Source organism: Monodon monoceros, unplaced genomic scaffold, assembly GCF_005190385.1.
Source record: "Monodon monoceros isolate NGI ecotype Baffin Bay Population unplaced genomic scaffold, NGI_Narwhal_1 Super_Scaffold_7, whole genome shotgun sequence".
Classification (NCBI taxonomy): Eukaryota; Metazoa; Chordata; class Mammalia; order Artiodactyla; family Monodontidae; genus Monodon; species Monodon monoceros.
Window position 1 is genome coordinate 60,264,573 of NW_021703784.1, and position 26,259 is coordinate 60,290,831.

The 26,259-nt window shown below is 45.1% G+C and overlaps 1 protein-coding gene across 5 annotated transcripts in view; it reads left to right on the plus strand.

Moving 5' to 3' along the window:
• Window positions 1-26,259, plus strand: part of PPFIBP2 (PPFIA binding protein 2) — a 142,821-nt gene that overhangs the window by 33,196 nt on the left and 83,366 nt on the right. For 4 of the 5 annotated variants that reach the window (XM_029207209.1, XM_029207213.1, XM_029207206.1 and 1 more), the window contains exons 2-3: window positions 201-298; window positions 17,560-17,774. In XM_029207209.1, coding sequence (XP_029063042.1) covers window positions 235-298; window positions 17,560-17,774 — 279 coding nt within the window. In that variant the 5' untranslated portion in view covers window positions 201-234. Of the gene's footprint in view, window positions 1-200; window positions 299-17,559; window positions 17,775-26,259 lie in introns of those variants that run through there. The other variant, XM_029207211.1, reaches the window with a different exon arrangement.

The window sequence follows — 26,259 nt, forward strand, 5'->3', positions numbered from 1 at the left end:
CAAACACATGCTGAAGATTCATGGATTAAGAACACTTGTGCCTGGAGGGCGAAGCCGTGGAGATGGCAGAAACCACACGTGGGCTACCGAGATTCCTATGAGAGAGCGGTTGTGATGGTGGAATTGAGAGGGCTTGGCGGTCTTGGGTACGTAATGTGGAACTCTGTAATTTTTCCTTTGTTCTGTATTTGAATTTTCAGTGAGAAGGAGGAGACTAAGCAGGGAAAAGGACTCATGGCTTCTGATGCAAGTCACGTGCTGGAAGCTGCCCTGGAGCAGATGGACGGGATCATTGCAGGTATGGCCAGGGGTCCTGGCAACCCACAGCTCATCCTCCGCACTGAGAAACCGTTTCCTCTCATTGGACTTTTCTTTTGGGCGCAGAGAGAAGGCCCCTGTTGGATTTCTTTTATTTTACTGTGTGTGCCATCTCTTTTTCAACAGTGCAGACTTGGACTCTTTGATATCTGGTGTGAGTCTAGGGCTCTGTGGAGAGTACAGATGCACCATCTTTTAGCATCTGTATAACTGTATCGCAGTTTGGATCCTGGCTGTAACAGGTGCCGTGAGATTGATTTTATTGTCAAGTTTTCAGAGCACATCATGGCTCGCAGTGCAATCTCGCAGACTTTGCCCCGAACACTGGTGTCAGCTCCCTTTCCCGGCTGGTCTCCAGTTTGTTTGAGAGTCAGGAAGCAGTTTTGTATTGATTCACCTAATCACCTGAAGAATGTTCTATATGTTTTTTGTCCATCGTAACTGTTTGGCTTCATGTTTGCCTTAGCCAGTTAGGATTATTGTCTAGAAGAGATCCAGCAAAACTGGTTAATTGGAAAGGACTGCCAGTGGGCTGTTTGGGCTGATTAACTCCTTGATGGGGGCAACTGAAGCCCATACTCGTTAGAATAAGCCTGTCGTTGGAAATCTTTCCCTGCAGGCCCCAGGCCTTCTTTCTGTCCTTACCTGATACAGGTCAGTGGCCTTATTTGTTGACTGGGTGTGTTTCTTTGGGACTTTGCTCCTCATTGTATGGAGCTAGGGCTGCGGGAAGAAGGTTTGGGCTGAGGGTGGCTAGAGCCCAGGGCATGCACAGAGCACCGGGCATTGCCCCCTTGCCTTTCCTTCCGTCTGCAGATACACCTGACACACTGAGGGCTCTGGGTGTTTGCACCTGGGATAGAGGACGCATTCTAGCTGTCATCTGTCAGGCTCTTAATTTCTCAGTGGACAGAAGGGTCCTTGGGAGGCTGTGACTAACATCCCACTTTTCAGAGGCTCCAGAGGTTGGGATGTCCTGCTCTAGATCAGGGTCCCTGAAGCCCTACTGAGAGGAAATGGCCAAGAGCCTGGGTTTCCTAGCAGTCCTTTCAGAGAGTCGCATCTGGCAGCTTCCGGGGCCCCCTGTGCATTGAGATCAGAGCCACAGGGTCAGACTCTCAGACCATCTCAGGCTGTCAGCACTGCTGAGCCCCCAGCCAAGGGGCAAGGAAGAGACTCTGAGAGCCCCTGGAATGAGCAGAGCTCTTGGATGGCTAGGACGGATAAATGGGACACCGCCTAAAGAAGGTAGCCTTGTGTGAGGTCAGTTCCTCCTCCTGCCTCCTAATTTCCCCACACAGGCATTCCTGAAATGACAAAGTCTCTGGCAAAATCCCCTCTGTCTGTGGGAGAGGACTACATGTCTGGACCCTCGGGGCCTTGCCTTGGTTGGGGCTCTGCAGTGGGTGTGGAGGGCGGGCCCTGGTGTGGGTCGTGTGGAACCCGGAGCACCCATCCTTCTTCCCTTCCAGTACTACATGCTCCCTCCTTCTCCCATTTCCTTAGGCCTCCACCCTGGCAGGCTTCTTCTGGAAGGGTTCCCCAGACTTCCCTGGAACAGACATGAGAGTTTTGCAGAGAGGTGGTCTAAGATGTTCCAAGGCATTCTTCGTGGGTTAGTCGGGGGAGCATCTGTAGCCAGACTGCTTGGTTCAGATCCTAGCTCTGCATCAAGTTACCTGCATGAACCATGCCTCCGTTTCCTCATATTAAAATGGGAATAATAATAGAACCCACCTAAGAAGGTTGCTGTGCTTATACGTGTAAGGTGCTTAAAACAAAGCTTGGCATATAGTAAGACTATAAAATATTAGCTCTTGATAAATTAATGAGGGACAAAAAGTCTTTACCATGCTAAGTCTTTTCTAGGGACACAGTGGAGTTCTCATTTATTCAGGTCCTTATTTCACCCGTCTGTGTTTTGTAGTTTTCATTGTCTAGCTAAGGCTTGTGCATGCCTCCTAGACTTGCCTGGGGTCTTCAAGATTAATGCATGGTCTCTGAGCAGTCTCTGCTCTGCTCTTGCCCCCTTGTAGCCTGTCTTCCACAGAGCAGCAGAATAGTCAAATCACATCACTCTCCCCACAGCTCTTCAGTGGCTTCCCATCTCAGGATAAAAATCTGAAGTCCCGGGCTTCCCTGGTGGCGCAGTGATTGAGAATCTGCCTGCTAATGCAGGGGACAAGGGTTCGAGCCCTGGTCTGGGAGGATCCCACATGCCACGGAGCAACTAGGCCCGTGAGCCACAACTACTGAGCCTGTGCTCCGCAACAAGAGAGGCCACGATAGTGAGAGGCCCGCACACCACGATGAAGAGTGGCCCCCCCTCGCCGCAACTAGAGAAAGCCCTTGTACAGAAACGAAGACCCAACACAGCAAAAATAAATAAATTAATTAATAAACTCCTACCCCCAACATCTGGAAAAAAAAAATCTGAAGTCAACACTCTATACGATTTGGCCTTTGGCTGCCTTTGTGGCTGCACCCCCTACACTTTCCATCTGGCTCGTCTCACTTTAGCACTGGCTGTCTCAGGGCCTTTGTGCTTGCTGTCCCCTCTGCTGGAATGTTCTCCTCCAAGTACACTCAGGTCAGATCTGTACTGAAATATCACCGTGTCCGAGGCCTTCCCTGATACTCTCTAATATAGCATCCCCACATCAGCCCCGTCCTTTTATCCTTTTTTTATTTCTTTATAGCACATATCACCATCTGACCCATTACGTTCATATTTGTCTCTTTTTTTATCATGTGCCTCATGCATCAGAATGTAAGCTCTATGATGACAGGGGCTGTGTTGCTGCATCTCCAGTGCAACGCAGAACAGGGGTTTAAGAGATATTTGTCACGTGTATTTTATTTACTTTTGTGAATCAGCTCCCCTGTTCTTTGATTAGGAGGCAGTTACTGGTTTCCGTGCCTATGTTTTATCTGGCTGCATGCTGAACTTCGCTGATTATTTTCTCTACTTGTACCTTTGTTTGGCTGATTCTTTTGGAATAATCACTAATTTTCTCAAAGAGTCGGTGGTTGGCACCTCCCGTGAGCCATCTCTTACGTAGTAATTGGCTCACACAGACGTTTGACGGGAGCTATATGACAGAGAATGCAACACTGAGGTTATTAGCGAGTGTCTGGAGGGCGTATGTTCTGTGCCATTTGCAATAAAAAGAATGATAATTACTGAATGCTTTTGTGTGGGATACTTTTCCTCAAGATTATTAAAACCATCCTCATTTTCAAGTTGGCTGGGCCAAATTGGGCCACAGAGCTTAGGGATATTTGTAATTAATTAATGTAGACTGCAGAGTTAGATGGGCTGTGGGGATTTGAATCCCAGCTCAGCCACTCACTACTAGCTGTGGAATCTTTGCGCGAATCGCTTAATCCCTCTCTGAGCCTCAGTTTCCTCATATATAAAACCGTGGCAATAACAGCACCCATCTCCTATTATTGGGAGGATTAAATTAAGGCAAAGAAGGCACTTAGCACAATGCCTGGCACTTAGCAAGTGCTCAGTTGGTCTAGGTTACTCTTGGTTTTGTTGATATTAGTACTGACATTAGTTTTGCTGCCCAAGCTATAGTGCTGGTAAATGACAGAACTAAAATTTGAGTCCAGGGCCATCTGAGCCTCTTCTGGGCTCCATTCATTCCCGGGTTGGTTTTATGGCGAAGTGTAGCCAAGCCCTGGGGTTCTGTGGGGCCATCTACAGGAGAAGAGAGTTAACTGGGTGGAGGGTCCAGTCCTGTTCTTGCCCATCCCCACACCCACCCCCGCCCCCTCCCCTTCTCTTGGCCACAGTGGCTTTGCTCTCTTCTCTTACACATTCGACTGCCAAGTGAGGGCTCCTTTGCTTAAGGGTGGAGCAGCTGAAAGAAAGTTTGAAGATTGTGGCAGCAAATCATGATACACAGATCCTGCAGAAGTGACGTTTTTGTGTTAACATTAAAATCGTCCTTTTTAAATTTCTGTTCTCTCGTTCATTTGAAGTGGAAGGATGTCAAGTAGCACCACCAACACTTTCAACACTCAGTTGCTTTTGCATCTGTTAAAGTACTCAAGCAAGTGCGCGAGGACTGTATTCTCTCACTTTATGAAAACACAATTACACTTATTTCAGTGGAAGAAATTTTTATGGGCTTCCTGCATGCCCGAAATAGCAAGCACTTATGCAGAAACAAGAGGGATTCCTACTAAAATAGACACAATTCCTTGAATAATGATTATTAATAATCATAACACTATATAACAAGGACTTTCCCTTTATTAATTACTCTATAGTATGATAGGCTACTCTTCACTTTCCAAAACTCTTTCCTTAAGGCATGTGATACCGCTGTTGATGTAATTAAGCCTTTAATGCAAAAAAGGTGCCCCCGTCCTCCAATGAATGTAAACAGTGTAAATAGTGCAAGAGATTATCGCTCGTAGAAGCAACCAGGCCGGGAACACTTGGAGGACATCCTGATACACAAGTGCCAAGTACACCCCTGCAGGGCCACACATGGTGACCCTCATCTTCTCAAGGCATTCATCTGCTCTGGAGGTATGAGAGAAGGAAATGCCTTCTAAGCAGAAGTAGGAAATGAAGCAGAAATGTGAAGTGAAACTCCTTGCTAAAGATGGATTCTTGAAACCTGAATAAGTGTATCCCAGGTGTAACTGTACTTAATTAGAACCCAAGAATTTTATAGCAGAAAGTTGAGAAGAGGTGACTGTTAAAAAACCCAGGACTCTTGTCAAAATGATTTATTTCTAATACAAAAGACCATTGTTGTAAGTTCCAGTATGATGTTAACCTTTGATCTGGTCTTCCTCCTGATTAGTCCCTGTGATTCAGCCTACAAATAACACCATAATTGAATTACACTGTTGATGATCGAAACTGGACACTATACTGCTTAATTACACCCCTCTGGATAGCCCAGAGCAACTGCCGCATAAGCTAATTTTGCATAGGGCTTCATCTGTGGGCTAATGGGGTCAGTGGCTGTGTCTGTAATAGGACCAGAGAACCCCTGGTCAGGACCCAGGGGACCACTTACTCCTCTTTGCTGGGGCAGGAGGTTACTCCTGCGGTTATCTATGAGCTATACGTATTGATGAGGAATAGTTAGGAGGAATGTGTTTTGTAACAGTTAAACAAAGAGGTTGCTCTGCCCTGGCCTTTCTGCCAACTCTGATTAGTGTCTGCTTTTTTTTTTTTTTTAAAGACTGTGTGAGGGCAGAGAAAGTTCTGATCAAGACTGTGATTGTTCACTTTGGCCCATGAATGATTTCAGCTGTGGTGTTAAAGGCTGATGACTGAGTCCAGGCTCTGAACGTTTAGTTGGTCTTGCTGTACCCTCTCCGAGGCCGATCAGCACAGAGTGGTCATTGGTAACAAAGCCACCTGTTTCCCAGTCAGGACTCAGGTTGAGAGTCCTCTGCTATGAAATTGACCTGAGGAGAGTCAGGGTGGAGTTTTAGAGGTGCCTAGCGGGCTGAGATGTCAAAGACTGCCCTTTGTGTGAAGAGGTCGAAATGGCCCACAGTGGGGCTGCCAGCCCCATTCAACAGCCATCATTCTGTTTTCTTCCCTTGCTGGCAGAGCCCATCTCTCACTCCTTTATGGCTCTGTAGCCTCATTTTCTAATCTCTGAAAGAGTGTGAGTAAAGTTGGAATTATCATTTGTTCCTTAAATCCTTGCTTATAGTTGTAATTATAGGAACTGACCTGTAAAACCATCTGGACCTTGGATTTTCTCATTGGAAGACTGTCTTTTTGTAATGGTTAGGGACAGTCAGGTTTTAATTTTTTCTCTATTGAGTTTTGGCGCATTATATTTTTCTAGATATTTGTGTATTTTACCAATGTTTTCCATTTTGTTAGCATATGGTTGCTTATTGTATTTTATCTTTTTAAGACCTGCTGCTTGTTATATCTGTTTTTTAATCCTAGTATTGCTTATTTGTGCCTTCTCTTTATTTTTTGATCAATCTTGCCAGAGACTTTTTTTTTTTACTACTTTTTTCAAAGAATTGACTTGTTTTTGCTGATCAGCCACCATAGTAGGTGTGTATATTATTTATTCTGTAAACAGTTAAATGTGTATATGTATCAGCCCAGGTTCTTCAGAGAAACAGATCCAATAGGATGTGTGTGTGTGTGTGTGTGTGTATAGAGAGAGACACATAGACAGAGCAAGAGACAGAGAGAGAGAGAGAGAGAGAGAGAGAGAGAGATTTATTTTAAGGAATTGGCTCACATGAATGTGGAAGCTGGCAAGTACGAAAATCTACAGGATAAGCCAGCAGCCTGGAGTGCCAGCAAAGAGCCAGTGTTGCAGTTCAAATCCGAAAGCCATCTGTTGGAAGATCCCCACTTTTTCTAGAGCAGGGATCCCCAACCCCCGGAAACCCCTGTTAGGAACCAGGCCGCAAAGCAGGAGGTAAGCAGCGAACAAGCAAAGCTTCATCTGCTGCTCCCCATGGCTCGCGTTACCACCTGAACACCCACCCCGACTCCCGCCACCGCTGGTCTGTAGAAAAATTGCCTTCCACAAAACCGACCCCTGGTGCCACAAAGGTTGGGGACCACTGTTCTAGAGAGGTCAGTCTTTTTCTATTAAGATCTTCCACTGATTGGGTGAGGCCCACCCACACTATGGAGGGCAGTCTGCTTTGGTCAAACTCCACTGATTTAAATGTTAATCTCATCAAAAAAATACCTTCACAGAAACATGTACAATAATGTTGACCTAATATCTGAGTACCACGGCCTAGCCAAGTTGACACATACAATTAACCATCACAGTATGTATAGATATATAGGCATTATGTATCTATGCTTAATATATATACATATTTAACTTCTTTGAATATCTGTTCTTTATTGTTTATCATTTTCTGCTCTACTTACTTGAATGTATCTGTTCAACTTGACAAATCAACCAATAATATATAACAATATGTATTTAAAATTGATTGCTAACTTAATTCTGTTGTGGTTAAAGTGTTTTCTGATACTTACTCTCTGGAATTTATTGATACTTGCTTTGTAGCCTTGACAAGAACATTGCCAGTTTTCATTAATGTTCTATGTGTGCTTGCAAGGTGTGTGCGTTTTCCAGTTATTACGTGTCATGTTCTATAATTGTCCATTACATCCAACTTATTTGAATCTTCTCTACCAATACTGTTTGTTTTGTTTTTTTGGTCTGCTTGATCTTACCAGTTTCTGAGAAATACTTATTAAAATCACTCTGCTAGATGCTGTATTTGATCCCCTATACTTGTGGGTATTTTGCCTTCTATTTTGAAGGTGTTTTAAAAATGTTTATTTATTTTTAAAAATTGAAGTATAGTTGATTTACAATGTTGTGTTGTTTCTGGTGTACAGCAAAGTGATTCAGATATATATATATGTATATTCTTTTCCATTATACGTTATTACAAGATATTGAATATAGTTCCCTGTGCTATACAGTAGGTCCTTGCTGTTTATCTGTTTTATATATAGTGATGTGTATCTGTTAATCCCAAACTCCTAATTTATCCCTCCCCACAGCTTTCCCCTTTGGTAACCATAAATTTGTTTTTGATGTCTGTGAATCTGTTTCTGTTTTGTAAATAAGTTTATTTGTATCATTATTTATTTATTTATTTATTTATTTATTTTTTGCTGTACGCGGGCCTCTCACTGTTGTGGCCTCTCCCGTTGCGGAGCACAGGCTCCGGACGCGCAGGCTCAGCGGCCATGGCTCACGGGCCCAGCCACTCCGCGGCATGTGGGATCCTCCCGGACCGGGCACGAACCCATGTCCCCTGTGTCGGCAGGTGGACTCTCAACCACTGTGCCACCAGGGAAGCCCCCCTTACCCCTTTTTAATGTTTGAAGACATCAAATTGTTTATGTGTGTTCTTATTCCAGAATCAAGGCCAAGTTTCCTTCTGTGGGGTGATTTTTTTCTAGTTGGTAGACTGAGGATACTGCCCTTTTGCATCCTGGCTTTATGCAGAGGTCTTCCATCTGACCTCTCCCTTTGCTCAGGCACTAAGCTTTGTCTCCTGTCCTCAAGTGGCCCATTCAAGCTGAGGTGTTAAGCCACCAGGGAATTGGCCTGCAGGGCAAACACCAGCTCACATGCTCTCTTTCTCCTGAGCTGCTGAGCTCTGAAAATTTCCTTCAGTTCAGTTGCTTTAAAAAGTGTATGTATCCAAAAAAAAAAGTGTATGTATGTGTGTTTTTAAATTTTGGGTGTCCTTTGGGATTTTTCTGAGCACAACTAGTCTGTTACCACCTGCCCTGTTGCAGCTATAATGCAGTTACCTTCCTTGCCTCATGGCCCCTTCCTCCATCTTCAAAGCCAGCAAGGTCAGGGCAAGTCCTCATGTCACGTCTCTCTGACCCATTCTTCTGCCTCCCTTTTATGAGTTAAGAGCTCATGTGATTAAAACTCCAGGATAATATCTCCATCTCATGATTCTTAATCACATCTGTAAAGTCCCTTTTGCCATATTAGGTAACAAACACATTCATAGTTTCCAGGGATTAGGATGTGGGCATCTTTGGGAGGGTCATTATTCTGTCTACCACAAAGATTAATAAATAACATTCCTTACAACACTGTAAATCAACTATACTTCAATAAAATATTTAAAAAGAATAACAGCCCATTATTCCCCTCCTAGTTTGGTTCTAGTCAAGGAACAGACAAAGGAGTCAGACAGAAAGAGATCAAAATATGAGCTTTATCATGAGTTTTACTGATTAGGGAAGTTAGCTTGACCTGAAGCCACAGTCAGGAAGGACCTTGAATCCACTCATCCTACACACATACCCCAAACTGAACTCAATCCCAGGCTACAGACTTCCACCTTCTGGGGCAGAGCTTGTCTCAGAAAAAGCTTCCTCAGAAGCTAATGCTTGCTTAAGGGGACGGGCAGCTCCAGAGAGAATTCCATCTTTTAGTTTTGTCATCAGAAGAGGCCTTCCGCCACTGAGGAAAAATTGAGTAAGGGGAGGCAGGTAGAAACCACTCTCCCCTCCCACAGAAATATGGAGACTGGAATAGTACCCATGATAGCGATTCTTGATTTTTGTCGAGACTTTGTGTATGGCCTAGTCTATAGTCAGTTTTGAAAAAATGCTTTACATGTGCTTGAATACAGTGTGCCATCTCTAGTTGTTTGGGGTATAGTTCTTTATGTGCCTTTTGCTGTTTTGATAATCACCACTTTATTTTTTAATTTTCTTTTTAGGTCTGCTTGACCCGTCATTTCCCAAAGGAGAGGGTCTTTTTTACACACTATGGGATTTAGTTTTGTAAATTTGTGTTTAGGATTTGATATGTGAGTTCATCAGTGAGAAGACTCGTAATTTGCCTTTGTAGTACTCAGAACTTCTAAATTGTTCAGTTCCAGGGGCACCTTTCACACTCTGGTCTACAAGTTGTACTGGCAGGCTCTCCTTATCGAGACAGCTGGGAGCAGTCCATCCTTTTCTCTACTGAACACCAGTTAGATTAGAATTATTCGCTTCCTGAACGTTGGCTAGAGCTAACTTGTAAAAGCATTTGGCCTGGTATTTTCTCTGTGGAAAAATATTAAATTATGGCTCAATTATTTATAGGTCTATTCAGATGATTTTTTTTGTTTTTTATCATTTTATCCAGTGATTGTGTGTGTGTGTGTGTGTGTGTGTGTGAGAGACTGGTTTTAATATTTTGATCAAAAATACCTAATCCAATGCATGAAGTCCTGAGTTTTATTTTTTGAACACGTTAAATTTCACACATTCAGTGTCATAATTTTTTGTATGTCTCTCTTAATAACATCAAAGAACTGGATTACTTTTTCTCCATTATTCATATTTTTGCGTTTAAATAGGTGTTTAGTGCAAAATGGATGACTAATAAGAAAAATAAATAAATAAAAATAAACATAAATAAGTAAATAAATAGGTGTTTAGTGCCTTTATAATTATTATAGTTACTAGTATATAGGTATGTGTGTACTTATTTCTCTGTTTTATGCTGTTGTTTCTTTTTAACTTTTTTTTACTTGTTTTTGGTTTTGCCTTGCTGGCTTCTGTAATATTGATCAAGTTGTTTTTAAATCTCTTTTAGGAAGTTAAACATCTATTTCTACTTTTTTTTTTTTTTTTTTTTTTTGCGGTACGCAGGCCTCCCACTGTTGTGGCCTCTCCCGTTGCGGAGCCCAGGCTCTGGACGCACAGGCTCAGTGGCCATGGCTCACGGGCCCAGCCGCTCCGCAGCATGTGGCATCTTCCCGGACTGGGGCACAAACCCGTGTCCCCTGCATCGGCAGAAGGACTCTCAACCACTGCCCCACCAGGGAAGCCCTATTTCTACATTTTTAATGCTCATCCTTGCACTTTTTAATGCTCACGTTTTTAACATGCATCCTTAACACATAGGCTAAAAGATAAGTATCTTTATAGAATAATAATTCTGTCTTCCTCTTCAGTAATACCTGACTCTTAGAATGCTTTAATTCCCATCACTGCCCCATCTTCCACATTATTTTAGTTTTGTGTTCTGGTGTCATCTTGATTTATAGACCCCAAAATGTTATGCTATTTATTTATTCATTTATTTATTATTCATTGAACATTTATTTTTATTGGATATCATAATGCATTATTTTACCTAATCCTTTTGAAACTTGTGAAAGATGAACAGTATTGCCACCCCCCCTTTTAAAAATAATTAATTAATTAATTTGTTTGTTTATTTTTGCCTGCATTGGGTCTTTGATGCTGCGTGCCAGCTTTCTCTAGTTGTGGCCAGCAGGGGCTACTCTTCACTGTGGTGCACGGGCTTCGGGCTTCTCTTGTTGCGGAGCACAGGCTCTAGGCGTGCGGGCTTCAGTAGTTGTAGCTCGCAGGCTCTAGAGCACAGGCTCGGTAGTTATGGTGCACAGGCTTAGCTGCTCCGCGGCATGTGGGATCTTCCCGGACCAGGGATTGAACCCGTGTCCCCTGCACTGGCAGGCGGATTCTTAACCACTGTGCCACCAGGGAAGCCCCGCCACCCCCTTTTTACAGACAGGAAATTGAAGCATAGATAGCTTAACTAGAAAGCATAATTAGGAAAAAATACAAGATCCATCAGATCTCAAAATCTAAGTTCTTTCATCATCCCATATTACATAAACTAGTCTTAGCTCTCAAAGGAAGGTGCTGAAACAAAGACCTTAGGTCTAAGTAGTTGTTAGAGAATGTACAGGACATATGGTCCAATGGTCTCCATTCTGGGTCTTCAGTGGAGGTGTCTGATGGTGCCCAGGAGGCTGCAGATCTGTGTCTTGAGGGTGAAGCTGCAGCTCCTCTGGGATTCAAAGGCTCTGCCTGGGTAGCAACTTGCTATAAATATTCTTGTCTCATGCATTTTGTCATACTGTGTACCCCTGAAGAGCTTCAAGAAGAAATAGAAAATAGTCCTGGAGGCCAGAAAGTCTGAGATCAAGGTGCCAACAGGGTTGATTTCTGGTGCGACCTCTCTTCCCAGCTTGAGGGCTATCTTCTTCTCACTGTGCTCTCACATGGCCTTTCTTCTGCTGGTTTTGGAAGAGTCTTGCAGAGAGGCAGGAGGTGGCTGCAGCTGACCCTGGGAAACAGACCCTGGCTGCAGCCACTCTTGGGTGCTCCCCCCGCCCCCCCGGATGTGTTTTTCATCCCACTCCTTTTTGGTTGGTGCAGTTTTTCCTGCTTCATGAAGTAGATCCTTTAAAATCCCTTCAGGAATAGCCTGCCAGTAATAAATTGCGCGAGTCATTATGTGAAAAATGACCTTATTTTAGTCTTAATCTTGAGTGGTAGTTTATCTTGTACAGGTTATAGGTTGGTAGCTACCTGTAGGTATTATTTTGTGGTCATCGGGACTTTGCTGATAAGAAGTCTGTTGACAGTCTGTCTTTTATCTCTGGTTGCTTTTAAATTTCCTCTATCCTTGGTGTTCTTCAGTTTCACTGCGTTGTTTCTAGGATGGGTTTGTTTTGCTGTATCATTTTTTGGGACTCAGTGTGTGTCTTTTAAACTGAGAAGACTCAAGATTTTATTCGTGACAAATCCATAGCTATTTTCTCTTTGTTCTTTCTGCTTCACTCTGTATACTTCCTTCCACTTTCCATTCCAGTAATTTTCTTACCTGTTATTTAACCTGTGCACTTAACTTCTCACTTGAATAATTGCATTCTTCGTTTTGGTTTCCAAGTGGTTCTTTTTCAAATTGTCCTGTTCTTTTCTCGCTCCTTCTTATTCTTTCATTAAAGTTTCTATTTCTCTCATTTTTTTCCTTCAGTTATGTAAAACATATCATATATGTCCAAATAGATTCCCAAATAGACAAGTACTCATAACATTAATTTATTGATTAAGTTACTTGTATATTTATAAGCGTTATGTAAAATAATTATGGATTTCTTATCTCACTGGCACATTTTTAATAATAATTTTATTCAAGCGTTTTACATTTATCTCCAACATACTGTGTTTATCATTATGAGAGCTACTTGTTGAATAATTTTAACAACCCAGAACAGTTGAAGAGCATGTGGGGATGTTGATAAAATGTAGAGGTGGGGTCCGAGAGTCTGCATTTCCACCAAGCTCCCCAGGTAATGCTAGTGCAGCTGACATGCACAGCACTTTTGATGTGCAGAGTTTTAGAGCAGCGGTCCCCAACCTTTTTGGCACCAGGGACCGGTTTCGTGGAAGACAATTTTTCCATGGATGGTGGCAGTGGGGAGGGGTGGGGGGAGGTGTTGGTTCAGGCGGTAATGCGAGCGATGGGGAGTGACGGGGAGCGATGGGGAGCGGCAGAAGAAGCTTCGCTTGCTCGCTCACCCGCCGCTCACCTCCTGCTGTGCAGTCCAGTTCCTAACAGGCCACGGACCAGTACTGGTCTGCAGCCTGGGGGTTCGGGACCCCCATTTTCAGGCCCATCATCTTCACTTTTCAGTTGTTGTAAATACAGCACTTTAAAAATTCACATATGATGCTCTCAATAGATATTTCATCTTATGCCAGAGAACCCCCATCTGCATGATAAAGGATCTTTGTTTTTAAACATCCACAAATAAAATATTTCATTTATTTTTCAACAAATGGTGTTGGAACAATTGAATAGCCATAGTTAAAAAAAAAAGAAAAAAGAACCTTGACCTAATCCTCATACTTTGTACAAAATTAACTCTGGATCAATCATAAATCAAAATGCAAAATATGAAGCTACAGAACATTTAGAATAAAGCATAGGAGAAAGTCTCTGTGGCCTTGAGTAATACAAACAAGTGTATATTAGAGGTAAACAATAACGAATTTATTACAGTTTGGATGTGCAGGGTAAGGTCATAAAATCCTGTTGTACTTGCCAGGGAAGAAGGGAAAGCTTCACAGTGGGTAGTGGTCAGTGGAGGAGAAGCAAGTGGAGGGTCCCTTTGGAAGGGACATTTTTTTTTCTTGTGCCATTTTTCATTAGTGTTTATTAGCCTTTGGGGGGCTCATGATAATCTTAATTCAAATTTCATTGCATAATAAAGCGACAGGGACATCCTGCTCTCAGCATGACAGCCAAGGGAGCTCTACAGATACGCTCAAATGTGAAGCTGGAGAAAATCAGTTTTTACAAAATGCAAAGAGCCTTTCTCTGGAAATGATCCTGAGCCATTTCACTGAAGAAACATTTATTCCATAGAATCTACCAGAACTTGGTAAGAACTATGAGCGTCTGTGGTCTTTGAACCAAGGTGTGTGCCCTCCCTCCCTGCTCTGGCTCAGCAGGGCAGAAGCCCACCCCAGGCTGGGGGAGCCACGCACACAGGGACCCCCACTCCTGGCATCCAGCTGCTGGACTATCTTCCCGGGAGGGCAGCATGTCAGCGTTTCTCATCCTGCCCCCCAGAGATCTGTGTTTGGGGCTATACACTGAGTGAATGTGGCTGAGAGGTCGGTGGGGGGGTCCCATCTCCGGCTCAGACCCCCTCGTGGGACCAGACTGCACATTGGGCTCAGAGCACTGAGGATGCTGGTTCCCTGTTACGCTTGCTGTGGCTTGTGGCAGGTGGAGTGGTCCGTGCAGTAAAAGATCATTTTTTAGAAGTTTATCTTATATGTATATATTTGTAAATTGTTCAACATATATACTTTGTGTAAGTGAAGACAGGCTAAGTTATGCTGCAATAACAAACAGTCCCAGAATGTCAGCAGCTTGAAACAGCTCATACAGGTTCCCCCCGGGTCTACTTAGAGCTCTGGTCCACATCATCTCCGCTTTGGAACACGGGCTGATTCAGTCCCCGCCGTTGCCAGAGACCAGAGCAAGTGAAAGAGATATAAGGAATTGTGCTCTGGTTCCTAAAGACTTTCTCCCAGAAGTGACACATATCACTTTTCATGTTTATTGCCCAGAGGATGTCATGTGGCCGTGAGTAACTTCAAGGGGCAGAAGTGTTATCCTACTATGAGCTTAAGTAGAGGAGAGCCAAAACATTTCTGAATAACCCTAATTACTGCTACACACATACTTAGTTGCTTTTGAAAGCGATCATTAAAAGGCTTTCAGTGAAATCCTATATTTGCATTTTATGTTGTCTTACCTTCCCCTAACAATTACTGAATCTGTATTAAATTTTGGTTGTGGGTGCTTAAAATAAAAATTCTCAGGTTGTCCTCCCTAAACATCAAAATTTGACATTGATCAACGTTGATTTGCTAGTCAATGATTTCCACTTAGGCTGCACATTAGAATCACCTGGGGAGCTTTTTGTTATCCCAGGTCAGCCTCAGGCCGATCAAATTAGAACCTCTGGAGGTTGGGACCCTGGCATTTATAGTTTGTAAAACTCCCCAAGTGATTTCAGTCTGCATGTAAAATGGAAGTCCCCTGTGTTAATCTATCTTCCCTAAAGAGTGCTTTGTTGTTCAAGATAAAGTAATTGAGAGATTGCCCCCAAACAGAAACTTTATTTGGGCTTGAACATGAGGTGAGCTGCTGTTTTCTGAGACGTAATTTAGGGGTCAACACCTTGCCTTATGTTATTGTCTCTTTTGTATTGTTTTGTTAAACCCAGGTATGAAGGCATGCATTTTCTTATTTGTTGCATCCGGTAGCCCGATTTTGATGTATTTTCCTCTGTGATTGTAGTTTTTCCATAGGAACTGATCATCTGTAGGGAATGTGTGTGGAGTATGGAACTGAGTCTTCTGGGTGACTGGTTTTTTGTTGTTGTTATTTCGGTCGCGCCACGAGGCTTGTGGGATCTTAGTTCCCCGAACCCAGGTCACAGCAGTGAAAGCTCTGAGTCCTAACCACTGCACCACCAGGGAATTCCCTGGGTGATTGTTGCCTTTGCTAATGCTGGGCCTTAGGAGTTTCACCATTCTGGACCATTTTCTGAGCCTGTGTGTTGATGAAATTGCAAAGAAATAGAAATTAAAGTCTTTTACATGTGTATACATGTGGAAAAATAGACACAGATACACATGTACTCATACACATTTACACACATATGCAATATTTGAATAGTAAGGAAGAATCCCAAGGATTTAGGGCAGGGAGGGGCCCGGAGAATGGAAGGAACTTGTCCAAGGCCAAGGAGTGATATAAAGTGAATGAAAATCTCAGTCTTCCCACCTACTCCTGGCCTGACTTATCCTCCATTTATAAATGTGTGTGTGTGTGTGTGTGTGTGTGTTGAAGTGTGTCCAGGATGCAGAGGGATTACTTAGCATTTGTTTGGAGATTGGGGGGTCTTGCCCTGCTTCTGTTCATTTTCTTTCCTGACATTGTTGGCTGTGGCCTCTCCTAGTCAACTCTAAATTGTATTTGCAGGAGCCAGAAAGCGCTGAGCACACATCAGAGTGTGGGTAGTAGGGCCGTTTCCTAGTTCCCCAGAGCCATGGACTTGTTTGTGGATTGTGATCTGCGACTCCTTCTATCCTGCCCTTTCAGAAAGCAAACCGGCAATCAAATAGTAATTGTTTCCTTCTGTGTGGATTTCTCATTCCAAAGGCTGCCATGGCAAGTAGGAAGTTGGCTTTTAAAAGAGCAGAGGAACCTGGAATTAGACGTCAGGCCTGCAGTGCAACCGTGGATGTGGTAGCCCTACAGCCCACATTTTCCAGCAAGAGTCCTGACTTCAAATATTTTATTCTGTTGGTTTTATAAACAATCCAAATGCCCTAGAAATTCCACTATGAACCATATTTTCTAAAGTGTTTCTTACTGATGAAAGAAGCACAGAAATCCTTTGTTAGACTCTGTTGCCCCAGTTCTGGTTTGAAAAATATATCACTGTGCATATTATGCAAAGAAGACTTTTTTTTTTTTTTTTTTTTAATGGTGGGGTTTAGAAAGGCAAAAACAGTCCTATTTGGGACATACCAGTTTAGAAAAAGACCCAGTATCCCAGATTTCTGGGGAAATCCACGTACTCTTCCTCTTAGCTATTCATCCAAGCATATGTACAGACATTCAGTCCAGTTCCCCCTCACCATCTACTGGTCAGGGGGCATGATAACTATGTTAGCTAACTATGACAGGGGCTCTGCCCTCAGAGACTTCACAGCCCATAAAGGGAGATGAGATATGGATACACACAGTAATAAATACAAGTCAAAAGTATACCCTCTATATTCTATACCCTCTGAGTATGTCAGAGGGTATAGAATTTCCCAACTGGGAAGATCTAGAAAGATTTCGATTCACTCAACCTCACCAGACCCCACACAGCATCCCTTCCTCTTCATCCTGTTGATCAGAGCGAGTCACTAGACCAGCCCAGAGTCAGCATCCACCTCAGGATGAGGGGAGTAGAATGCCCACACGAGGATGGGATGGATTTTTTGTGGCCATCTGTGCAGTCTACCACATTAGCGTAGAAGAGGACAAATTTATGGATATCAGAGCTGAAGACTGACATCTCACCATTTTAGCGCACATGTCCTTGGTCGTGGGTGAGGTCTAGCTGTGCTTTCCCAGTTGTCTGAAGTTGTGAGCTTCCCTAAGCCAGTCCCAATGGGCACAGTCATGTGCCTCTCTCATGCCCAAGCCAGGATGAAAGGTGATTTCTGCAAAGTTCATGTTGTGAGTGATTCTGCTGAGGCAGAAGTGGTTCCTCTAGGCTTCTTATCCATCCCTTTCCTCTCCCCTTTCACTAACTTTGCTGTTTATCAGTTCCTTGCCCGTGGCGTCCACCCTTCTTACCAAGGTTCCCGCCTCTGTCTTGTTCCAGGCACTAACACGGGGGTAGATATTAGCGATGGTACCTGTGAGCCTGGACTGGCCTCCGCGGCTTCCTACATGAACCCCTTCCCGTTGCTCCATCTCGTCGAGGACTTGAGGCTGGCCCTGGAGATGCTGGAGCATTCTCAGGAGAGAGCAGCCCTCCTGAGCCAGATCCCAGGCCCCACAGCTGCCTACATAAAGGAGTGGTTCGAGGAGAGCTTGGTGAGTAGGCCCATGGCCTGGGTGGGGAACACGGTCACGGAGCCCCTGGCATGCCACCACCACCTGGGGCTGTTACTTCATCTGTGCACTGTCCAGTCTTTTCTTGCTTCCTGTCCAGATTTGGCCAACCCGCAGTGGGTGGTGGTCGTTCCCAGCAGAAGGGTAGGGCCTGGTCAAGCAGCTTAAGCTCCACAGTCAGCCTGCCTGGGCCCCTCCCGTTGTTCTCCTGAGAAGGGGAAATCCAGGGCCAGAGAAGAGCGAACATGGAAGGTGTTTCCCCCCAGATAGTACATGCACAATTTGCTGTGTTATAATCCCTAGCTGGGGTCTCTATTTTCAGCTGAACCCACCATGCCCCTCGTTTCTTACAACAAACTAGAACCTTGTTGCCTCATCCATCCCGTTATTGCTGCCCCTACTCTTCAGACCACCCTGCCCTAGAAGTCCTTCCTGCCCCTAGAGTGGAACGCAGGTTTCCTGACTCTCCTTCTGCCCTCGCTAGATCAATCCTGCACACCTGCTGGTCTCTAAGGGAAGCAGACGAGTAACCAAAGCTGTAGATTTTTGGCTTTTGTTACCCATCTCCTTCCCTGTGGAGACCAGCCAGTCAGCTTTAAAAGACGAGTAATATCTGGGAATGGGTAAGGCAAGGAACCAGTCCATTCTGGAAATGATCTGGATTTGCGCCCAGTCCAGGGCTGGTAAGCCAGAGGGAGCATGTGCTTATTACCCAAGCTGAGTCTGAGGACGAAAGCTGGGATGCAGTCTTCTAAGGCTAGAATCCAGTGGATCTGATTCAAAATTGGGACGTATGCACAGAGATAGGATGACAGGAACAGGACCACTAAATTGGGAGGGGCAGGTTGATGTTGAAAACCGCAGACGAAGGAGGTTGAGATCCTCTTTTTCTGGAGGCCAAGTCATTTGTGATTAGACGGGTTACATCCCAGATGTCCTAGCTACTCCTGTTCAGGAGCCTGTCAATACAGTCTTATCCCCATGCCTTCCTCTGAGCACCGAAGAATTCTTTATTATATTCATTATATGTGTTGTTCAACATTTTCATTACATAGGTTGTCTGCCTGGAGTTCTGTAGCATACCCATAGGTAGGGAGAATAACAGCCTTTCAAAGATGTCTACATCCTAATGGCCAGAACCTGTGAATAAGTTACTGTATGTGGCAAAGGGGAAGGAAGCAGGTGGAATTAAGGTTGCTAATCAGTTGAGTTCAAAATAGGGAGAGCAGCCTGGATTCTCCAGGTGAGCCCAGTGTAATCACTGACGTCCTTATAAGTGGAAGGGGCGGCAGAAGACGCAGTGTCTGATGGATGTGGTGGGGGGAGAGGTCGCCCGCCGCTGCTGCTGGCTTTGAAGGCGGAAGGGCCAAGAACCGAAGGATGCAGGCAGCTGCCAGGAACTGGAAAACTGGGCTCTCCCCTGGAGCCTCCAGAAGGGAGAGCAGCCCTGCCAACAGCTTGATTTTAGCCCAGTGAGATTCATTTCAGACTTCTGACCTCCAGAACTAAAAGGTAATGACTTTGGGCTTTTGCAAGTCACTGGGTTTGTGGTAATTCGTTACAGTAGCAACCGATAATGCCCAGAGAGGAAGGTGAAGGTTGCTGGATGGGTCTCGGGTAGGCTTGTTACAGGTCAGGTTTGCAAGCTGGCTCCTCATTCCTCCCCCACGTGAAGGCGGTTCTTGGGGGTCCTCTCAGACTTGTGCCGATAATGGGACAGAAGTCCCCACCTGCTTCTCCGCTCACGCTTTTAACCAGATTGGGAGTTGCTGGGGGATGGCTTCGGTAGTTTAGTTCTCCTTCCCACAGCAGAAGGATCCCCCTTTGCTTCGCTAGAGAGGAACTCTCGGGCTGTTACCGTACTTGCAGCTTCATGATCTTGATCCTGGCTTCTCCCCTGTCATGTCTCACCGTCTTCTGCCCACCTCTCTTTGCAGCTACGGCTTTCCAGCTCACTTTACACCTGGCATGGGCGCCCATCCCTCCCTGCAGTCCTGCTAAGTACTACTGACTCAGGCTGTAGTGTTTATAGAAAATTTTATGAAGCTTCAAGAAAATGATAGGTCCATAATTCCTCAGTCTGCAAACCCTTGGGTCCACATGCATTTTAGAACTCGGAGCTTATTAAACTTTAGAAAGGTGAGACGGTGCATGTGTACTGGACAGTATGTACCATCTCTAGCAGATACAGGGCAGGAAACACGTGAACATTTCTTCAGCAAAACTTGTGAATATCTACATGAAGTGGGATAAAGAAAGACTACAAATACATAATTTACAGTGACTGCATTTTTACCTTGTATAGATGTGCCTGAATTTATGGAACCCTTTCTCTAATGTTGAATTGAAATTATTTTTAATCTTTCACTAATGATACAGCATTGCTGCGCCGACTGTCTAGAAATATTTGTTGTTATATCGAAATATTTTCGGATAGAATCGTGGAAGTAGAATAATAGAGTTAAAGCAGGGTTAACGGACAAAATACAGAATGCTCAGTTAAGTTGGAATTTTAGATAAACAATGAATTTTTAATAAGTATGTTTCATACAGTTTGCTAAGTCTGGCAACTCTGATCAAAGATATTAATCTTTAAGCCTTGTGACACATTTTTCCAAACCACTTTTCAAAAAGATTTGACTCATTTATATTTTCATTGGCAGGGTTTGAGGTATATCCTGATCAACAAGCACTAAGATTGAAAAAATAGCTTTACTAATTTCATAGGAAAAAATGGCTTCATTTTATCTTTGCATTTCTTTGTTTAGGAAGGCTAAATTTTTTTTATTAGCTAATTAGTATTCCATATTGTCTCCAAATTTTTGATTTCTTACCCCAATATGAAAAAAATTCCTTCTCCAAATACACATTCGTATATGGAGAATTGTCCTAATATATGTAAATTATAAAACATAGTCCCAGATAGAAAATCCTTTTTAAAGGACAGGTTAAGGAAATAGCTCTAGAGACTTCCCTGGCGGTCCAGTGGTTAAGACTTCACCTTCCAGTGCATGGGGTGCAGGTTCGATCCCTGGTCTGGAAGCTAAGATCCCACATGCTTGGCAGCCAAAAAACAAAACATAAAAACAGAAGCAATATTGTAACGAATTCAATGAAGACTTTAAAAATGGTCCACGTCAAAAAAACTTTAAAAAAGAAAATAGCTCGAATATTTTCTTCACACACCTCCCCACCCCCACCCCTCCAGAGATCACCTTGAGTCCCTTGGGTGTGCCTGCCCTAGTCTGGTCTGTTAATATTTTGTGTTCTCTCACCCCCACCCCTATTAGGATTTTAGTGTTTTTTCTTATGTTTAAATGACTTTTTACTAGCCCTTTGCTTTGTGGCATTTCTTTTCCTCACTTTATTTTAAAACGTTGTTTATTTATGGTGGTTTTTTGAGGCAAAGACTTTAAAGGATTGTAACTAATTTTATCAGTCTTTCCTGTTTGAATTTCTTCTTTTCTTTCTAGAAAGGCCCTGCCTGACCTCAGATCAAATAATATTCACCTGTATTCTCTCTCAGTAGGTTTAGTTTGATTTGTATCACATGGTTTACTCGAATTCATCAATCTTTTTAGTGTGTGGCATGAAGTATGGATCTAACTTCTATAATTTACCAAAAGAGATTCTTAAAAAATATTTTTGATCCCAAAGTAGTCGATGTGGTGTTTGCAAGATGCATGGCAGAAAACAGCTTGCATTCAGATTTGCAGATCTGTTTTGGGGGCTATTTACAATGGTTGGGGGAATGCTTGCCTTGGAGAGATTTTTCTAAAAGTTGTTGCATTCATAAAACTTTTGGAGTAGTTATGGCCATCAGCAACCTATGAATGGTGTACTTTTAGGGAGGTCAGAAGTTCATATAAACATTCCAAGAAACCAGGGCTGGCTGTTTAAGGTTTTGATTCTAGACAGAGACCACCTGTGTGTATTTTAGGTCTCAGAGACCTAAAGTCATTTTACAAGGCACACACGTTCCATAGCAGGTCTTATCTGTATGGAGATAGAAGCCAAGGCCGTGAAGAAACCCACTGCTCCTCTTTAGATTGGTGTTAGATTGCCTTAGGTTGGTACTTTTAGTCAGAAGATGTTGCTGTACAAGTTGTGGTCTATGGACCAGCAGTTTTGGTATCACTTGACAGCTTGTCTTCAAGAAAAAGAAGTTAGAATTTGCCCCATCCACTGAACCATTTCCAGGTGATTCGTATTCACATTAAAGTTTGAAGCACTGCTTTAAACCAGAGACTCGCTTGAATTATTACCAAAAAAAAAAAAAAATCCCATGTGACTTAAAATTGGAGCTAACAAGGTAGCTCGAGGGCTCAGGCAGGTAGTCCTAATTCATGGTATCTGTACGTCCCTTGGGTGCTTGTGCTGTTCTCTTTCGTCGTAAACCTCAGTTCCTGCTTTGTCATATGCTGGCCTGGCGTGATCCAACCCTGCCTTATGACACCTGTCAGTTGGGATTCTTTCTCAGAGAGTGGCATAAACAGTAAGGAGTTTTAAATGTCACTAACGAGATGTCCAGAGGATGGGCGGTCCCAGGGTTAAATCAGTGACTCTGGGATGACCTCAAGGGCTCCAGCTTTTCTTATCTTTCTCCCCACCATCCTCAGGGTGTTGGTTCTTTCTCAGGTGTGTCCCCTAACAGTTGCAAGAAGGCTACTGCAGCTCCGGGCAGCCTGTGCTCACACACACACACACAGCTGTGTCCAGAGGTAGAATATGTCCTCTTTTTATAAAACTGGGAAAGATTTCTCTGAACCCCCCTAGCTTCTCATACGGTCCCAATAGTCAGAATTTGTTCGCATGCGCATGCCCTAGCTGCCAGGGAGGCTGGGGAACCAGTGTTGGTGCTTTCACTGATCATAGTGGAAGGGGGGGCGTCTGTCGGGAAGGAACCATGATGGAGGGGGGGAAATAAATGTCCCTTAGGAAGACAGCTCAGGGCGACTGTCACATGTCCTTTAGGTGTGATTTTATTCTTGTTGACTGACAAGTTCTTATTTTCTGTGTGTGTGTGTGTGTGTGTGTGTGTGTGTGTGTTAACCCCTGAAGGAAAGAATCTCATTGGCTTAACTCATAACTTGAGCCAAGCCCTCCAGGTCTATGAAGAAATGTTAATTGCAAAAGAAATAGAAATTCAAGATTTTCATTTATGCTCAGCTGTGGTTGGTTTTGGAAGATACATTGCAGAAAACAGCTTGCATTTAGATTTGCGGATCTGTTTCGGCGTCTGTTTACAATGGTTGGGGGAATGCTTGCCTTGGAGAGATTTTTCTAAAGGTTGTTGCATTGGATTAGCTGCCCTTGGGTCAGGTCTCCACCCAAGGGCCAATAATTAGCTGGGGTGAGAGGGTAGGAATCGTGGTCTCCTGTTACCGTTCAACAGTAACTGTAACTGGGATATTCAGTCACAGATACTGGCAGCTGTAGCACACAGAAACGGGCTGCTGAAGAGGCCGCAGTGGATGTGGGGAAGCGGTAGGCTGTTCGAGCACATAGCGGACTAGTCCTGGGCCCCCGCCCTTATGTCTTGAACGGTGAGGGAGCTGTGGTCCTAGTGCAAAGTGGTCAGAAAGCCCGTGTGTGGGCACCTGTTTCTTTACAGTGGGGCTGGTTCCTCCTTGCTGGGTGCTGGCAGGGCTGGACACAGATTGGCTGGCAGCAGCAGGGATTCTCGGCCTGGGAATAGTTACAAACAAGCCAGGCTTATCCTAAAGACAAGTATCCATGGAACAGAACTGCCCAGGATTCAGTGGTGCTAGGTGGTGGGCAAGTTCCCAGGGCTTTGGGGCCTAAAACAGGGTCCTCCCTTCCTTGGCCCCTAATAGAATGAGGAAAGGTGGGCTTCAGGCCTGGAAGGGTATGTGCGGGGCTCTCTAAGCTGGGGTGCCCCTGGGACTTCAACGAAGAGAGGAACAAAGGGCCTGGATTCCCCTGTTCTAGGAGAACTGTCACCCAACCAGGTCTGTTTGCCTGATGCGCAGCAGGCCGAATGCTGAGATGCTGTGGTTTACAGCCAAGAGTTTATTCACAAGGCAGCCAAGTGGGAAGACGGGAGAATGTCTCAGATCTGCCTCACTGAAGGCGAGGGGGTTGGAGTGTTTATGGGATAAGAGGGTGGTCTTAGGGGAGAGGTGATTGGAAGTAGGAAAAAAGTGAGGAAATCGGTGTGCTGCGCAGGTGTATCTGGGTTAATGCTTCTGCATATTCCAGATGGAGGCCCTCAGCATCATCTGAGGGTGGAGTTTTCCAGTCCTTTGATGTCAAAAGGCCATTCGTTAGACATCTGCACAGGCCCAGTTTTAGGGTGGTGCCATCCAGTCCCTGGCGGGCTCACACTGGGCAGGAGCTGACTCCAAGTTCCTGTAAAACAGCTGGGCTGCATGAAGCTGGGATGGTATGCAATTAAAGGGAGGAAAACAGAAAGAAAAAAACAAGTGAACTTAATGAAGGCAATTTACAAGCAAAGGGGTTTTAGCAAGCTGTTCCCTTATCTGTTGTTCTATAAGACAAGTTCAATCATTTCTATTATCAGCTTCTGTTAACTCTGTGGGGCACAGTTTCAGTATCTGAACTCTGGGCTTAGCCTCAGAAAGTTGGTGAAGTGCCAAAGCGCTCCGGATGGGGCTCTTGTATAGGAAGGGTTCCTGGAGACCAAGGCGAGCGGGGATCACGGAGCCTGGACTGCAGAGAAGCATCAGTGAGGCTGTCCTGTGATAGCAGAAGAGTGGGAGCCTCTTTCATGGTTGGCAGACGGGGCCGAGCTCAGGGTCAGGACTCGTAGAGGATGAAGCTGAGGCCCAGGCTGGAAGGCTGCAGCATCTCTGCTGTGATGGGAATGGAGCTGAGTTCCAGAAAGGGGCCACCTTGTTCCTCTCCCTGCAGCTGCCTCCTAGGCCTGTGGTAACCTGGGGGGATGAAGCCCTCAGGGAGAGTGGAGTCCGTAAAGGGCTGGTCAGCCAGCTTCCAGTGGGCCCTGCAGGGCTGGGGAAACAGCCAGCTAGCGGGGGAAGCAGGCGGGTGGTCCAGGTTCTTGGGAGATGCCCAAGTGATACCAGAGCCGGCAGGGTCTGCAGATGGAGCAGCTCCGGGGCCTTCTCTAATAGTCGGGCACACGCACTGCCCATCTGCAAGGCATCGGTCTGTTCCACTGTTTCATTACTTCGGATGTGGGTCAGGGAGATTTTTGGTGAAGACCCGAGGCTTCGGGTGCTGGAGGTGAAGTCTGAAGAGAGGCAGGTAAACCCAGCAGCCGCGGAGTGTGGGCACGTCAGGGCAGAGCCCGGGCTCCAGGGCGGGGGGTGGGGCTTGGCAGAGACGCTCCAGAGGGGCTGTTCTCTGTGCCGCCTTCTGGAAGTAGCGTTCGTGGAGTCGGTGTGGCCTCCCAGAGGGCCCATGCTCTCCTCAGCCAGGGTGCAGGTGTCCTGGCCAGCGTGCTTGGGCAGGTGGAGGGGAGCAAACCAGGGTGAAGCGGTGTGGGATGAGGCAAAAGGCCGGCTCTCTGCCACTCGCATGTGGCCACGGGTGAACCTCTCTTCCCTCCTCTGGGACTGTTTCCCTACTGGAAAGGAGAGCTGGTCTGACAGTCCGTCTGCAGGATCCGGCCACGCATTCCAGTCCTGCAGTTTAAAGGCTATAGAGCGGCCCCCCCTGGTAGCCACCAGCCCCTGCCTTCCTCGGTCTAGACATTTAGGTTTGCAAAGGGGAGACAGGTTAGGGAGCCCCTCTAGGCACAGCTGCCCCATGTCGGGGCTCGGCCGAGGCCGCCATCTCTGGTCATCTCTGGAGCCGTGAAATGGGAGGCCCTGAATCGGCAGCTTCCTCTGGGCCTGGCTGTAAGGGAAGTAAGGCCCCTCTGGGGTGTGTGCTGACCTGTGTCAGTCTGTCCGTCAGATGTTCGCGTGCTCTCAGCTACCTTCTTAACCAGTCTCTCCAGAAACAAAAAGACCAGCCCGGGAGGGTGCACGGCCACCCCCGTTGTCAGTGCAGCCGCCGTGTCACAGATGGCGGCTCCTTCAGCTCCCGGCGCTCCGACGTTCCCGCTAGGTTCAGCCTGCAGTCTTTCATTCCGGCCAGAGAAGCAAATCTGCTCACCGTATTAAAAAGCCAGAGGAGTTACAAAAAAAGCGGGGGTGGGGGGAGAAGCTGTTTTACGAATTATAAACCGTGAGCTTGAGTTTCTTGTGCCCTGCGATTCGTCTCTGTTCTCCGCTCAGGGCCAGGAGCAAGAGATGGGTGGGGTATTTACGTGGCAAACACGTTCATTTTGGAAAGTCACAGACGGGAGTTTTATAGGAAAATCTTGGCTTTCTGGATGTTAGAAAAGGGGAAATTTGGTGATTCTTTTTTCAAAAAAAGAAATAAGTGAAGCCTATGTGAGCCAATTTCCAGTGCGTGTTTCTTGCTCTCCCCACTATAGGTGTGAACTTGAGAGCTCGAGAGTTGTAGGTGACAGCGC